The sequence below is a fragment of the Macrotis lagotis genome, chromosome 2 (assembly GCF_037893015.1).
Source record: "Macrotis lagotis isolate mMagLag1 chromosome 2, bilby.v1.9.chrom.fasta, whole genome shotgun sequence".
Taxonomy (NCBI): domain Eukaryota; kingdom Metazoa; phylum Chordata; class Mammalia; order Peramelemorphia; family Peramelidae; genus Macrotis; species Macrotis lagotis.
This window is the reverse complement of record NC_133659.1, coordinates 134624892-134643070: the sequence shown is the minus strand read 5'-3', so window position 1 is coordinate 134643070 and position 18179 is coordinate 134624892. Positions and strand designations below refer to the sequence as shown.

Below are 18179 nucleotides of genomic sequence, written 5' to 3'. Positions count from 1 at the left end.
GCTTATTTTTGTTTACACCTCCTGTTTTCTAACAGTATTCACTCACAGTAGCAAACATTTTACTGGAACTTCACTGATTCAAAAAAAAAAGATTTTGTTCTGTTTTTATATCAGTTGGCTCAGATTGGAGTGCCAATAGCCAGCTTTGTGTCCTTGGTTAAATTATGTAAACTCTCTGACACTCACTTTTTTCATTTGTAAAATGGGGATAGCAATGCTAATACCACTCATTGTGCTAGCAAGCCTCCTTCCATCCCAGTTCAGCTCTGATAAATATATATATATGTGTGTGTGTGTGTATGTGTATATAAACATATAAACATATATAAAATATATAAAGTATATGTATATATGCACACACATATTTTATATGTAACATATATGTATGCACATATAACAATCTTTATGTACATAATAATATATGTTCATTCTCATATAACACATATATGTTCATTCTCTTATTTTGTTATATAACTATATAACAAAATATCATTTCTATATTTATATATAAATGTATATTTTTATTTCTTTTTCTTTATTTCTTTATGTTTATATATAATTATATAAATAAGTTTGTTCTATTATACATATTATGTATCTATATTCTCTTATTTGTTATTTTAAATATTCCTATATATGTTCATTCTCTTATTTTATATTGTATATACCTCTATATGTGTTTGTTCTCTTATTTTATATATAGTTTATACCATATATATTCATTCTCTTATATATTGCATATTGTAATATCTACTCATGTATATTGTTTATACCCACATATATGTTCATTCTCTTATTATATAATACTATATATTTATATTTTTTCTCATTTCTACATTGTGAAACCCTAACTTTACCAAATTTTAGAGTTTAGGTGACAGCAGTTACCTCATCCAACTCTGAAATGGATGAGAATCTCCTTTTTAATTCCCCTGAAAAGTAACACCTAACTCAAAAAGCCTCCATCCTTGAAAGCCTCCAATGTTGTCGAATGCTCTCCGTCTCCAAACAACCCATGACACTGTTGGACGGCTCTAATTGTTAGGAAGTTTTTCCCTACATCAAAGTCTAAATTTTCCTTCTAACTTCTCCCTGTTTTATTACTCAATGAAAGCTAGCATCTTATCCCTGTACTGCTGCCTCCCTAATCCCAAGTCTTTTTTTTTCTCTAGGCTAACTCTCTACAATTTTTCCAAAAGACTCTCCCTCATAAAGAATATATAAGCATTTTGCTTGCTGTCTTCTAAACATGTTCCAATTTATCTCTGTCATTTTTTTTTCTTTTGCAAGGCAATGGTTACACTCAGGTCTTCCCACTCTGGGTCTAATAAGTCTATATACTGTCCCTTCTGGATGCCCCAATACTCACACTAGGGTCAGGTAAAAACATGAATGGAAAAACTTTAACCAAAAGAACTGCTAGAAAGAATTGTGAATAATTTTTAGAAACTGAGAGAAGCAGGGCAGTTAGGTAGATAGAGCACCGGCCCTGGAGTCAGGAGGATCTGAGTTCAAATCTAATCTCAGACATTTAATAATTACCTAACTGTGTATCTTTGGGCAAGTCATTTAACCCCGTTGTCTTGCAAAACAAAAAACAAACAAAAAAGAGGTAAAATTCATAGCAGTTGTTTTGTTTAAGACTACTTTATCATTCATGTTTTTGCTTAGTATCAAACCTGGAGTCAGGAAGACCTAAGTTAAAATCCTGCCTCTGACACTTTTCAACATTTTTGTACCTTAGTACCTAGCATAGTACCTTATAGGAAAGAATAGGGATAGGGACTGCACCTGTGATTGCATTGATGAAAATGAGTTCCTGATTGATGAAATCTCCCTCTACCAATATAAGTCAACACCTTCTCTATAATTAGAGTCTTAGAAGCCTGAGGTTCCAAGAATTAAATGACTTATTTATTGGGGGGTGGTGTTCATGGTCTTTATATGTCAGAAAAAACAAGCCTTGAACTTAAATCTTCTTGATTCTGAAGCTGGTTTTCTATCCACTAGATCAAATTGCTTCTCTGCTCTTGTACATAGCAACAACTTAATAAATATTTGTGAAATTGAATTGTAATCTAGCAAGAAAGATAAGAAACTAAATAAATAGCTATAATGTAAGGTACAAAGAGATAAGTTCCAAGAGTGCTCTAGAAAAATTGTCATGGGTCCAAGGAAAGGATTGTTCCTACCTGAGAGGATGAAGGAAGGTGTCATGTGAAGGATCATGCTTATGTGGGTTTTGAAGGATGGATGGGAATTTGATTTATGATATGAATAATGAATAAGGGCATTCTGTTTGGAGGAAATAACATGATCAAAGAAAGACCCAAAGGTGGGAAGGAACAAGTCATTATCAGGAATTTGGTCCTTGGTATCTGGGTATTTGTTTTGTTTATTTGATATTCATGAAACCATTCTAAAGCTTTGTCAGAATCATATGATGATGTCACTCACTTTGTAAGGATAAATCAATAGATGGATTAATAGATAAGTAGATAGAACACTTATTAGATGCTTGCTACAAAACATATATTATGCTAAGCATTGAGGAGTCACATATAAAGGTACCCTGCCCTCAAGGAGCTTACATTCTAATGGGAATACAACACAAAACAAAAGGGCATCCAAAAAGGGATTGAGAATACATGGTGTGGAGATGGCTTGGTTTGGGGCAAAATAAAGTGAATGCTCACCTAGCAGAGTCTGGCATGTGAGGGACAGAGTTCAAGGTTCCAGTGCAAGGAAGAAAGAGATGATGACCAAGTGATGTGATCCTGGCCAAGTCACTTAACTTCTCTGGACCTCAGTTTCCTCAGCTCTAACCCAAATGGGTTGGCTTACATAGACATAATTTTCTATGTCTAATGTCTCTTTCAGCTCTAAATTACTATCTTGTGATCCTGTAGCTAAAGGCTAGCTCTGCCCATGGCAATCAGACAATTAACTCTTCTATGAAATGAAATGATAATAATAATATCATCTATCTTAAACTTAAAGGTTTACAAAGTACTTCATACATATTATCTCATTTGATCCTCATAACTTCAGAGGGTAGATGCTATTATTATTTACATTCTAAGGATGAGGAAACAGGTAAAGTGACTAGCCCATAGTCAAAGCTCATAAATGTCTGAGATCAGATTTGAACTTAGGTTGTGCTGAATACAAGTACAACAATCCATCGACTGCACTACCGAGTTGCTTCTACCCATTCCAAAGTTAGAAGATCTGTGTAAGGAAAGACATGAAAGGCTGGAGTCAGAAGTTCTGATTTTTAAACTGAAGCTCTTCTCTCTACTGTGTGATCCTGGGCAGGTCATTTTTCTGCTTTGGATCTCAGTTACATCACCTGTAAAATGAAGGGGGGGTGGATTAGATGACCTGAGAGTTTCTTTCTCTGATCCAGAGAAATTCTGTTCCTTCTTCGAACCACCAATTCTAGTAATAGTTTCAATGAACAAAGGGCTTGAAGCTCACTTCTTGGCATTGGTAAGGAATCACACCCCAATTTCAAAGTAGCAAGACTAGAAAAGCCAGTCTCACTAGGTGTGGGGGGGCAGGGATCAAGAGGAGGCTGAGGAGAGAACTGCTTGTGCTACAGTACCATCTGCCTGAGTGGAGCCCCTGCCCAGGATCACAAATAAGGCTGGAAATTGTCAGAAATGTGTGTGCATCTGTTTTCTACCTCCCCTTTCAGTGTCAGAGAAATTTGGATTCTGGAATACTTAGCAACATTGTGCTGCCCAAATTCTCAAGCTGAATAACTTTGTTTATTGCCAAGGCTGCTGGGTTTTTAGGTTCCCACAGGGAGATGTATTGCTCTGATTAGACTAAGTCGGTGAGGGATATTGGTACAGGCAAAGAATCTAGTCTTGAGGCAGAGGAATGAAAACTGTGGAGTCTAGTGAACCCTGCCATCATCCCTCTATTGGAAATGACCCAGACACTGTCCAAAGAGATTTCTCTGAGTCTCTAAATCAGTCAATACCCAGGACTGTATTAGGAGTTAGAGATTGGCTTGGTGGGGGAAGGAGGGAGGGAAAGATAGGAAGGCCATACAGAAACATAGAAGACTCAGCTCCTTAATTAAGACATTTATCACCTACTTAGAGAGTTCTCATGCATGCATGACTGAAGAACACTTATCATGTAATATGCAAACAAGCCCCAATGAATAGTGGCTGGATTATTCTATACAGTTGAGAGTATTTAGAACAAAGGGAGGGTTCCATTTTGGAAGAAATGAAAGATGAGGATTGGCAAAGAAAAAGGTCTAGAACTAGATGTCATGAAGGCAAGTAGGCATTGTAGTTGTGGAGAGAAACTTGGAATCTGGAAGAAGAGTTCAAATCCTGTTTCAGATACTGTTTAACCCTGAGTAAATCACTTAACCTATCTGTCACAGTTTCTTCACCTGTCAAATGGGCATAACTTACCTCCCAGGGTTGTTGTGAGGATCAGATTAGTTGAGATAAGTGAAGTACCTTTACCATCCTTAAAGTGTTATATAAATTATTGTTAGCTTACTCTCATTTTATGCATATGAATTTCTTTAATTAGAATGTAGGCCTATATAATTTCAGAAATATAACTCATTAATCTGCAACAAAGTAAGACATTACCAATTGAAACTGAGTCAATTGAAATATTAAATGCCTTATCTAATCTATTAGTTAACATCCTGGACCTTGAGTCAGGAGACTCTGAATACAAATTCAGACTCAGGCACTTACTATACATGTGGCCCCAGAAAGTTACTTCAGCTTCTTTATCTGTAAAATGGGTAGCAAGGTGGCACAGTATAAAGAACACTGACCCTGAACTCCAATTTGACCCTGAGTTCAAATTTGGCCTCAGATACTTATTAGGTATCCGATATTGAGCAAATCATTTTACTTTTATTTACCTCATTTTCCTTACCCTTCAAGCGGGGCTGATAACAATATCTACCTCTCACGGTGGTTGTGAAGGTCAAATGAGATTGTGAAATCTGTGGCATGATGCTTGCCACCTAGTAGGCATTACATAAACACAAGCTATTATTATCAGTTATTGTTATCTGTGAGACTCAGAATAGGTGATAGTTCTAGAAGAGAAATTTTTAGATTCTAGTTTTTTAGAATCATATATAAAGAATTGGAAGGAACCTGAGAGATTCTCTTATCCAACCTTCCCATTTTATAAATAAGGAAACTGAACTGAGGAGTTTTATAGAAGTTATTGTTTTTGTTATTCAGTGATTTCAGTCAAGTCCAACCTTTGTGACCTCTTTCAGAATTTTCTTAGCAAAGATACTAGAGTGGTTTGCCTTTTCTTTCTCCATCTCATTTTACAGATGAGGAAACTGAAGCAAACAGGATTAAGTGACTTGCCCAGGGTCATATGATTAAGAAGTATCTGAAGGTAGATTTGAACTCAGGTCTTCCTGATTCCAGGACTGGTTCTCTATCCACTGCACTATCTAGCTGCTAAAATACAGAGGTTAAATTTTTTTTATTGGTTAGTGTTGACAGAACCATTTACATTAAATATTACTCGGGGGAGGAGTATAGAATTGTCATCAGTAGCAGTATACACAGTTTAATGCTACAAGGGAGTATTCTTTAAGGCTAATATTGCCTTAAAGGTCAACCCAATTTAAATTGACAAATACCCATTAGATAACTACTTTGTATAAGAAAGACACTGTACAAATGAAAGTCCAGTAGAATTATGCTAATAGAAAGTTGGTTCGGAGTTCATCTGTGTTAATATATATCCTGTCATATAATGCAAGAGAAAGATTCTAATAAGATTTTAATCAGATTCAAGAATTCTAACAAAATTCAGGCAATAGGGAAAAAGTGACTAAGAATAACAATACAGCAATCTGTTTAGTTTTTGCAACACCTATTTTTCCCAATATAATCCCTTCCCATCTCACCCTCCAGGGGAGGGGGTGTATGGAAAATTCAGCAGAATTACACATTGAAAAAGTTGTCTATTGAATACATTGTTCCATCCCCATAGTCTTCCACCTGCAAAGAAGGTGGGGGTAAATGCATTCTCAAATCTCTTCTTTGGGGCAATACTTGGACATTATTATTTCAAAGCAATCAATTTTGACAGTTTTACTGGGTTTTTCTTCTGTTTATTTTGTTGTAATCGTTGCACAGGCAACCAGGTCGTTTAGTGGATAGAGTGTTATCCTGGAGTTAGGAAGACTTGAGTTAAAATTTGACCTCAGATCCTTACTGTTTTTGTGACCCTAGGCAAGTCATTTGACCTCTTTTCCTAAATCCACTAGAGAAGGAAATGGCAAAATCACATCAGCATCATTGCCAGGCATGGCAGTGAGGATATGGCCATATAGTTGAACAAGTCATCGTAGATGTTTTCCTGGTTTTGCATATTCCAAGCATCACTTGTTAAGTATACATCTACCTGTGCTAGGTACTGTGCTAAGTAATAATGTTTGTCCTTCATTTTCAAAGAAGACCATAACATCAGGGAGGTGATACTATGACAAGCACGTGAACTGGATTTGAGTGAGGGGAATGCTATGTTAAGTCATCAGCCTCACTTTCTCTTCCAGAGCCATCTCAGTCCAATGGCCAGACATGAATCAGGTGACTGGAGATGGCTCTGGATGCAGGGCAACCAGAGTTAAGTGACCTTCCCAAGGTCAGACAGCTAATAAATGGCAAGTGTCTGAGGCTGGATTCAAACTCCCATCCTCCTGAATCCAGGGCCAGTATTCTATCCACTACCCACCTAGCTGCCCAAACTGTGCTAAGTGCTGGAGATACAAAGAGGCAAAAGACAGTCCCTGCCCCCAAGGAGCTTACAGTCTAATTTGGGAGAAAATATGCAAACAAATATATAAAAGCAAGCTATATACAGGATGAATAGAAAATAATGAATAGAAGGGAGGTTCTGGGATTAAAAAAGATTGGGAAAGATTTCCCGTAGAACATGGGGTTTTAGTTGGAGTTTAAAGGAAGCCAGAGGGGAGTAGGGAGGGTGTTCCAGGGATGAGAGACAGCTTTTCATCAGTTCATGTCTTCCCTTGATTCTCTGTAGTTGTCATTATGATAATTTCTTGTGAGTAAATGTTATTCCTTTATTCATGTATCACAACTTGTCTCATCATTTTATGTATTCACTGTAAATGGTAACATGGACAGTATCGCTGCACTACACCCTCACTTTTCCTTTTGTGTTTATTACAGGCCGAAGTGTGTGCCGGAACTGTGGCAGAGGTGATCCAATCTGTGGTCAATGGAGCTGATGGTTGTGTATTCTGTTTTGGTCATGCCAAGCTCGGTTAGTATTTATTTCCTTGGTCAGTGCTGCCTATGGGAGTCTTCCTACCATCATGGTTGTAGTACTAGAATGGAATTTGATCACTCAGAAAACCATAATGGGAGAGAGCCTGGAAATGACTTTCACTGGATTTTTATTAAGGCTTTGTATTGATCAATTATCTGATTTTAAAAGTTGTAATTCATCATGGATTATCAATTCCTTCATCAAAGAAGATTTGCAGTGTAATAATCATAAAATATTGGATCTGGAAGTCACCTTATAGGCCAACACTTGTCTTAATAGCAGTCTGCTCTTTAAGATATAAAAAGGGGCCAATGTTGAAATAGTAAGACAAGTGGGGAAAAATAGGAATGATAAATCTTGCTTTTCTCTTCTTTCATTTCCTGTACTTAGAAAGTTGGCTTTTTAAGACTCAAGTGAAAGATTTTATACTTATTCCTATTGAATTTTATATTATGAAATTCAACTCATTGTTCTATTGTGTTGGGTCTTTTTAAGATCCTTGTTATCCAGTGTGTTAACTATCCTTCCCAGCTTCATGTAATCTGCAAATTTTATAAGTATGCCATCTCTTCTTTCACCCATGTCATTAATAAAAATGGGAGACAACAAAGGACCAAGCACAAAATCCTGGGACCTTGCATCACAGACCTCCCTCCAAATTCATATTGACTCATGAGTTACATCTCTTTGGGTTTGATCATTTAGCCAGTTTGGAATCTATTTAACTACCTGCAGACCATATCTCCTTTTTTGTCCGCAGGACTGTTAGGAGAGATTTCATCAAATGATTTACTGGAATCCAAGCAGAACTGTGCACTCAGTTACCCCCCATTATACTAGATCAAAGAGCAGCCCAGGAAATAAGTAAAACATTCCCCATTTTCTGAGGGGAAGAGTTATCAGGAAAGCAAATAGAATCTCTTACCCTTTCCATAGGCAATAGGTGGGCATGGAAGCTCTTGAAGAATACCCCCATCCCCACCCATCCCAGATTGTCTGGCCCTTTATTTCATAAACAAACTCCTGGAATACACCTGGACATTTTAGATATTTTCTGACAACCAAGCAATCATAGTATACTGAACATGGGTTGAGCATTTTCTAACAAGAATATCTTATGGGTATTGAGAGGGTATATAAGTTCAGAATAAAGAAACTTTCCTCCAGGCCAGGAATGGCCTTCATTCCTCTGTATGCTCGTGACACTCTTCCTAACTTCCCCTTCTCAGATTCCCAATAGAATATAAACTTGAGGCAAGGATTGTTTTTGTTTTTGTTTGTATTTGTGTTGCCAGAAATTAGTGAAGTTTCTGGTATATGCTTCTTGACTTGAGGGACCAAATGTCCTCCTCCTGCCCTTCTCTGCCATTCAGGGGTACATAACCTTTTCTTCCAGCAGTTATCAAAGCTGAAGGAAACAGCAGGATATTGAAATGGAAGCTCTGCAGACTCCTACCTTACTGAAATCTTGGACACTAGCATGAGACGATTTTTCATGGCAATGCTGCAATAATCCTGACTTGCCCATCATCTGTTCACCAGGCCATAGTAGCTAAGTTCAGTTGAGTGATGATTTGGGGAGTAGAAAAATGTCCACTAGAATGCTATCAGGAGTCCCATGACATGTACCCAGGATCCCTTCCACACAGGTGGTGAGTATTTAGGAGGGTAGGCAGGCATGAATTCCAGCCCTAGATGAAACACCCCCTTCATTTTTGGGCTACATATGCCCTCCCTTTTCTTGATGTCTCATCAAAGCAGAGATCCCAATTTTTATAGAAAATGCTTGTTAAAATATATACCACATTTAACAGGAGTAAGGATGCAAAGTGTAAATAGGTAAGTTCAATCTTTAGGGTGGCTATAAAGAGGATTGTAATGGTGATGGCTGACTTGGGAGCCCTGTCTCTCAGCTCTATGTGAAACAATACAGAAACTATCATATTGTATATAATATTTTAGGAACTTGAGGTTAAATTTTATCACTTTGTCTGTGCTCTGGTATTCCTTATAGAAGTCATTTATAAATGGAGCTGGGAATTTTCTTTTTGACACATCAAAAATGTCATTTGTCAACCAGAGACATAAAACACTTCACTTTTTCCTCCCATCTCTTTTGTTTTTGTTCCCCTCATTGTTTTGGCTCCCTTCTTCTCCTCCTTCCTCTTGCTCAGCAGTCACCTTTTCTTACCCCCTGCAATAAATTCCTCACCCCATTTCCCAGTCCACTTAAAATTAAGCTTCTCTTTAGAGAAGAGTAGATGTGTGACGATCTTCCTTAAATTCTCAAGTTGGTCTCATCTTTCTCCCTCTCTGATCTGTACAGGAAAATCCTATACAATGATTGGGAAGGATGACTCCATGCAGAATCTTGGCATCATTCCCTGTGCCATCTCCTGGCTCTTCAAACTGATTAATGAACGCAAAGAGAAGACTGGAGCCCGTTTCTCAGTTCGAATTTCTGCAGTCGAAGTGTGGGGAAAGGAAGAGAACCTGCGGGACCTTCTGTCGGAGGTGGCCACAGGCAGTCTGCAGGATGGCCAGTCCCCTGGAGTGTACCTTTGTGAAGATCCTATCTGTGGCATGCAGGTGACTAATCCTGGAGCTTCCCCTCTCCAGCGGATGGGGTGGTAGATTGATCTTCACTTTGGAGACTTGGGGGCACTTCAACCCTTGAATTTTTCAAAATGTAAACTGGGTGGGGTTAGAAATGTTTACTTTAAAGTGGTCTGGAACTTTGTAGCCTACAATGGTGGGGCCATCTGCTCTGCTAACCTAAATATTTGTACCTTAAATCTGACAATGAGCAGGGACTACAATTGTGGAGCAATAAGGGCAAATTTAATTCCCTTTCTTGCCTCACCTACCCACTCCCACATACATTTTTTTTAAAAAAATATGATTCTTTTGTTTAACAGCAAACTGAAGTATCTACACCATGGCACAAATAGCTGCTGCCATTACCATGGCCATTTATAGCTTCATAAACTATGTTTCTGGCACTATCCTAGAGCAAGATTAGTAGTGCTGTAGGAAGAACTTATAACCACTTTATAATTAGAGCCAAGATGTAATTGCCAGATCTGGGGAAGCCAAGAATAGCTCCTGTTCTCTTCAAGATGAAACCCAGGGGAACTCTCATTTCTCTCTGACCACCTTAACAATGCAGCAAAGGTAGATTCTTGGAGTTCTCTAGTGCATTTCCGACAAACTAATAGAAACCTTGTGACCATTCCCAATTTGCCAATTGGAGAGCCACCCTTTAGCAAGGTGATGAGGTTGACATATGCATTTTCTTTTAGATTTTTCAAGGCATTGGGGTTAAGTGGCTTGTCCAAGGCCATGTGGCTAGGTAATTATTGTCTGAGGTTAGATTTGAACCCAGATACTCCTGACTCCAAGGCTGGTGCTCTATCCACTGCACCACTTAACCGCCCCTAATATGCATTTTTTAAAAAGAAATTTGGTATTGATTTGATCCAAAGCCATAGAAAACAGAGAAGGTGATGGTGAGGACTCATCCCATGAAGAAGCTAAGGGATAAAGCAACAAGGACAAGGAAGTGGTATAGAGTATGACAAGATTACAGAACAGTGAGTGGGTTTTTTAATTGAGTATTGTTGTTTGCCTAGAGTAAAGAGTACATAGAGAGGAGTACCATGGAATAATTCTGGAAACAGGTGGAGGTCAAAATGTGGAGGATTTTGAATGCTTCTAAGGAGTTCATATTTTTTTTTGGACATTAGAGAGCCATTGACAATTTTAGAACAATGAAATGATCTGACATCCATGTATTATAAAACTTACTTTGAAATTCTTTCATAGAAGGGATTATGAGGGGGGAGAAATGAAGTCAGAGTAACCACCTGTTGGGAGGCTATTCAGTAGTCTAGGTAAGAGGTGATCAGATAGAAGAAAGGAAGCTACAAATGATAGGTCCTTAATGAAATAGGCAGAACTTGGCAGTTGATTAGATATGGAGGCTGGGGGGTGGGGTGGGGTGGGATTCAGGTTTCAAATCCAGATAGAAAGCAAAAAAATAAGAACTTTAGAAGGAAGAAAATTGGCTATTTTTATGTGATAAAATCTATACCATTTTAGCAAGAATTCCTTTTCAGAGATTCCTTGAGCTTTCAAGTATAGTAAAACCTCAGTTCACTGGCAAACTCAGGGTACTTGGTTTAATTTAATTTTCTGATTTACTGAAGGTCAAGCAATAAACCCTGTTGGTTTCAACACTTGTGGAATTTTTTTTCTAAAATGTGTGTCCACTTCCCTGCCTTAGTAATTAATTATGATATAGTTCACATAAATGAATCTTTCTTAGATAATTGAGATTGCTTCAGGGTTATATTATCATTACTGATTTTTTTTTGAAGCATAAAGAGATTAAATAGAATCTATGGCAGTCCCTGGACACATCCTGAAAATTGTTTTGCTTTGTTTCTTGATATTTTTGATATTTTTTTGCTTTTGATATTTCCTTTCTAGTTTAAAGTAGAGTAGAGGAAAAAATGATCATTTTCTGAGGGTTTCAGTTAATCAGGGTTTAACTATTCTTGGAAAGTCCACTCCAGATATGAGAATAAGCTGAGAATTATATTTTGGTTTGTCATTTCATGAGTATATATCCCAAGAATGATTTGAGAATCCTAAAAACAACCAAAAAAGCTTAATATTCAGATGATTTGAATAACACTTTTAAACTCTCTTAAAGAGTTACATCAACCTTATATCCCAATTTCTTTTTGCTTATGAGGATTAGTAAGGAAGTTTAAAGTTGGTTTGAACAAAATAGAAGAAAAGTCACAGAAGGAGGCAATTGAAAGTTTCAGGCTTTTAGTCAAACTTGTCAGGTACTTAGTCTTGGGAACACCAGTGTTGTCAATTCTGAGATCATGGTAGCTCAAAGCCTACAGTCCCTTCTTCAAACAATGGAATTTTTGAAGGAAGGGACAAAAATATCCCAAATGTTATCATGGGTAAACACCACACCTCCTCCCTTCCCCTAGCACACATTGATTTATTAGTCCTCTGCAGAGATAAGACAGATCAGACCTTCTCACTGAATCCTTTGCTTTCCATACCTGTTATATGAGAGGTGTTTGAGGCTGGATTTTTTAAACTAAAAAAAACCTACCTGGTTCATTTAAAAGATGTGTCCAGAAAGATGATGACCAAAAGTCAGCTAGGGTTATACGGCAAAACTCCAGTTTCATAAAGTAGGAACAAATAGAGCGAGGGAAAAGTGGAGAGTAACTAAAAGGTTATGAACCTGTTTGATAAGTCCTAGAGAGAGATGTAGGGAAGTCTGAAAGTGGGTAGGTTTAGGGGAAAGAGGAGTTCTGTTTTTGAAATGTTAAGTCTGAATGCCTTCATTCTATCCAGCTTCAAATATCCCATAAACGGTTGTGATAGAAGAGTAGAAAGAGACTTTGTAGAGAGTGTAGAGAGAAATGAGAAGAGGACCCAGTCTTGAGCCCTGGAACATATCTCAGATTAGGGGGTTATGCAAGCTAGATGGCATAGTGGATAGAGTACCAGGCCTGGAGTTAGGGAGACTCATATTCTTGAGTTAAAATCTGGCCTCAGACACTTGCTAGCTGTGTGACCCCCAGGAAAGTCATTTAACTCTGTCTGTCTCAGTTTCTCGTCTATAAAATGAACTGGAGAAGGAAAAGGCAAACTACTTTAGTGTCTTTTCCAAGAAAACTCTAAAAAAGGTCACAGAGTCAGACACAACTAAGCAACAACTATGAATATTGACCAAGTAAAGAAGACCGAGAAAAAACAGTCAGACCCATAAAAAGACAACCAAAAGAACAGTGCCACAGCACAGAGCGAAGAGAATATATAGTAGTTGGCAACATCATAGTAGTCACTACAATATAGACCTGTAAAGTTCACAAAGTGCTTTACACATACTATCTCATTTGATCATTACAACTATTCTGGGAGATAGGAACTATTATTACCCTCATATTACAGATGAGAAAATTAGCGATTTAGTGACTTGCCCAGGGTCACTCACTCTAATCTCCTTGACTACAAGTTCAGTACTTTATTTAACCTAAAACTAGCTGTAGAGTTAAGAAAAATTAATATTCAGAAAAGGCTAACAGATTTTGTAATTTTAAAAAATCATTGATAGCTTTGGAACAAGTAATTTTAGTTGAATGATAAGGTCAGAAAATAGGTTGCAAAAAGTTAAAAAGGCTAGTAGCTAAGTGTAATATGGGAGAGACAAAATGCTCTATGAAGATACTTAATTTCATAGGCCAGGGTTTGTTAAGAGATTATAGACTGTGAGATCATATATGAGATCAGAAAATAGAATAACATTTAAACCAGTACCTGAATGGGAAGGAAATTTTCTTCCCCATCTCCTCTACTAAAGCTGACCACCTTGGGTTACCTTTTAAATTTTATTCTCTATTTCTTGAATTGTGTTTTCCAGCTTCAGAACCAGAGTGAACTCCGAGCCCCCACTGCAGAGAAGGCAGCCTTCTTCCTTGACGCTGCCATTGCCTCTCGCCGGAGTAGTCAGCAAGATTGTGATGAGGACGACCACAGGAACTCACATATGTTATTCACTCTGCACATCTACCAGTACCGAATGGAAAAGAGTGGCAAAGGTGGAAGTAAGTTAACTGATTCTCTCTCCTTATTCTTTCTCAGCAGCTTTCAAATCAACAACAAAAACATCAATTTCAGATTAAATAAAGTTAAATGCCTACAGAGCATTATATGAAGTATTGAGAATGCAAAGTTAAAATGTTAGTGTCCCTACCCTCAAAGACTGGAAATCTTTTCTAAAATGGGACCTGTAGGAGGAAGTCACCTTTCTGGATAGCTTTCTCCAGAAAGTATGATGGAGGAGAAAGGTTAATGACTTGCTCATGATAAAAAAGCTAATTAGTATCTGAATGAGAACTTGAACCCAGGCCTTCTTATACCCTATCCACTATACCATCTTGCCCCCCCAATAGCTATCAGCTTTTATTATTACAGAAAGAGGATTATCATAGTTAATCCTCATAACAACCTTGGGATGTTGTTAGAGTGAGTGGTCTAGCTAGTTTATAAGAAAACTGGCTCAGTTTGTAATTAATCTACACTATTTCTCTTGTCTGACTAGTTTTGTAGAAGCTTTCAACCCAGCCACTATCATAAAACACAGGATTTATATGACTTCCCTCCTAACCCCCCCAAACCCTATTACAATGAGAGTGTCTTAGAAGAACTATAGAATATTTTAACATATACTTATGAGAATCATCCTATCTCTGGAAATGATCTTCTTTATGCATGGGTCTACTCTGCTTAAAAACTTTGAATAATTCCCATTTGTCTGCCAAAGTAATTTCCAACCCTTTTACCTGAGATTCAAAGTCCCCTAAAACATCTTTCTCTTTTAGTTTTCCAGCCTGAGTTCATATGATGCTTCACTGTGAACTGAAATGCTGAACTGAAATAGCTTCCACAGAACACACTCTAAACTTGCCTATTTCCATGCCTTGAAAAGGTTTTTCCTATATCTAGAATATCCTGCCTCCATTTTTTTCATCTTTTGAAGCACTGCCCATTTTTAAAGTCATCTTCTCTATGAAGTCTTCCCTTCTTTAGTCATAACTATCCCCTTCAGACTTCACCTTGAACATTATTTCATGGCATATTATGTGCCTTTGGGTGTTATGGGTAGCATTGTTTGTATCTTATTGGATTATAAACTCCATGAAGATGGTGGCCACATCACATTGAAACTTGTTTTCTCTTCTAACATCTAGCATAGTACTTGGCAAACAGTAGTTACTTAATATTTGTTCAGTAAAATAGTATATAATGACAAGGGTGGCATTTGGGGCCAGCCAAAGGGGCATCAGGTACTTACTTCAGCTAAGGGGGTCCTCTGCTCCTAGCTCAGCCCTAGGGGTTCCTTGGCCTCTAAATAGAGATGTCAGGTTCTTTTGTACCATCTTGAACTTTTTGTTCAAGCAGAGGACAGACCTGGATTCAAATTCTACCTCTGGTTCTTATTAGTGTGGTTCTTGGAAAATCAGTTTCTTCTGCAAAAAAAAAGGGTTACAGATCCTTTTCAACTGTATATCTGTGAGCTATTTCTTTCCTTCAAAGAAAACAAATGTTTCAGTGCAAAAGACTTTTTAAAAAAAAAGCATAAATCATTCAATTGTTGTCAGGTGTGTTTGACTCTTCATGACCACATTTGGAGTTTTTGGAAAATTTCAGCAGTTTTGGGGTAGTTTGCCATTTCCTTCTCCAGGTCATTTTATACAGAGGAGAAAACTGAGGTAAGCAAGGCTAAATGACTTGCCCAGGGTCACATAGTTAATAGGAAGAATAGTCTCCTGAATCCAAGCCCTGCACTCAGTCACTGCTCCACTTAGTTGCCCTGGGTTGTTTTTTCTGGGCCATGTCAGCACTGTCATAGAATTGGAGCACAGAGGGATCAATAAGAGAACAACTTCCTCATCCCAAAGTTCCAGTCCTTCAGAACTACCATCTGCTTTTCTTCTGTGTCTTAAGGACAACTGACCCTTTCCATCTGACTTGCAGCTGAAACCTAATTCTCTTCCTCCAAATTAGAATGTGAGCTCTTTGAGAACAGACTGTGTCCTTTCTATTGGCATGCCCAGTGGTTAACACAGTGCTTTGAACTGTTAGGAAAGAAACATGAAGATTGAATACTTTTTTTTCAAGAGATCACCTCCCAAAAGTTCATTCTCATGAATTCTCCGAGGGATGTGAGCCAAGAGAACCCCCAGAACAAACAAACTGAATTAATGGCTACATCAAATACATTTAGACCCATTCTTTGCTTCTCTCCTTTGAAATGACATGATCAACCACTGTATCATCTAAGGATGAGGATACAAATCAATTTTCTGGTTATCACAACTTAATACCTGTTAGAAACCAGGTTGATGGATGATGTCAAAATGCATCTGGATGATCAGTGAATCTAATGTAGCTTCTTCCTGCATGACTGTTTTATCTGTTATCTCACAGAGGGCAATCCCACTCAGCTATGTTGGACTTGAAGCATGTATAGCTCCCAGTTTTATACAGTAGCTAGTTCAAGCACTTTGGTTTACCAACAGTAGAGAGCAAAGGATGTTTCCTTACGGGTACTTTTAAGAAAAAGAGACCCACCTAGCAGACCAATGTTTTCTCTATTGTTAGAAGAATCCATAGTAAAGTCTTATCAGTTCCTTCCTACTCTGCTTGAAAACATTAGCTCAGCTCCAAATGTAGGGCTAATTCCAAAAATCCTCTATAAAATTAAGAGCCTAATCTGAGAAAAGAGCTCATTAGTCATTCAGTCAGTCAATCAACAAGCATTAATTAAAGCACCTACTAAGCCATGAAGTTGCTAAGTCCTATTAAAGAATGGTGTTTCCATTTTATGGGGTTTCTAAGATGCTGCTGTGATGTTTATACTTATGCTATATTTGCAGCTGTTGGGAATTAATTCCTATCACACAATTGCCACAATTTCTTGAATGGAAATAATCTTGTAGATGAAACCAATCAGAATACATATTCTCTATACTACAGTTACACCATGAGTTCTCTCTTTTCTCTTATCATGTTGATAAACATGACTTCAGGAAGAAGTAAGAATTTTAGTCATTGATGAGAAGATACATATATTTTTAACCAGAAGATTTTCTCTGCATCCCCCCCCCCAAAAAAGGTCTAGGTTCTACTTGACTGGGATTTCTGGCAAATTGCTTAGCTTAGTAGTACAGTGGGTGGAATGGTAGGCTCAGTCAGGAAGACCTGAGTTCAAATCCTGCCTTGACACTTAGCTATGTAATCCTAGACAAGTCATTTATTAACCTTTGCCTAATCCCCTTATCTATCACATGGGGATAATTACAGCAATTACCTTCCAAGTTGTTGTGAGAATCAAATGAAATATTTGTAAAGCCCTAGAATTCTAGACCTTAAAATGCTATGCTAATATTAGCTATTATTATATAAATGCTAGTGTAAAAATACATGGAAAGATGATGGTTCTGATATTGAATATACAATTAGGGAGTGGGGAAGAAGAGTATGATGCCTCAATAGTGGGGAAATTGGGAATCTGAACAGTATATACATTTATTTCTTCCTTTCAAACAGCTTGTCAGTAATAAGAAATTTTTCAACAAAGTTGTTATTGAGTTGTTTCAGCTGTGTACTACTCTGTGTGATCCCATTTAGGGTTTTCTTGACAAATATACTGGAATGGTTTATCATTTTCTTTTTTTAGCTCATTTCACAACTAAGGAAACGGAGGCAAAGAGGGTTAAGTGATTTGTCCAGGATCACATGGCTTCTAAGTGTCTGAGGATGGATTTCAACTGTGGTCTTCCTGATTCCAATTCTGGTACTCTAACCTGTCCTTTTAGCAATGAGTGGACTTCAAAAGATCCCTATCTTAAGCAACACTAAAGCAGAGTATCCCAGGAGATGAAACTTTCTTAGATAATCTTTTCATTCTTCCCCAGTTTAGACTAAACAAAAAACATTGCAATGAAAACTGGTTTTTTTTCCTGCTTTTATAGTATTCCCATAACATCAGAAGAAAAAGAATGTTGTAGTTCTGCTTTCAGACTTTGGTTATGAAAGTGTATTGAGATGAGGAAGGAAACCTCAGTCCCTCCCTTTAAATATTATCAGACTAAAGGACTTAATTTTGTCTGGAGTTATATTATTCCTGCCCCCCCAAAAAAAAACCCTGTGAATCCTTTACATGCTCTTAATATTTGCTAAATAATAAATATCAAAACTACCACTTTTCCCATGCACAACATATAAAAGATTGACTTTCATTTAAAAAAATAAAAATTATGACT

The 18179-nt window shown here is 37.5% G+C and overlaps 1 protein-coding gene across 1 annotated transcript in view; it reads left to right on the top strand.

Annotated features, from left to right (window-relative positions):
• The window catches only part of KIF26B (kinesin family member 26B), a 624587-nt gene that overhangs the window by 520083 nt on the left and 86325 nt on the right, over window positions 1-18179 (top strand). The window contains exons 7-9 of the mRNA XM_074222850.1: window positions 7215-7308; window positions 9641-9903; window positions 13772-13955. Coding sequence (XP_074078951.1) covers window positions 7215-7308; window positions 9641-9903; window positions 13772-13955 — 541 coding nt within the window. The remainder of the gene's footprint in view (window positions 1-7214; window positions 7309-9640; window positions 9904-13771; window positions 13956-18179) is intronic.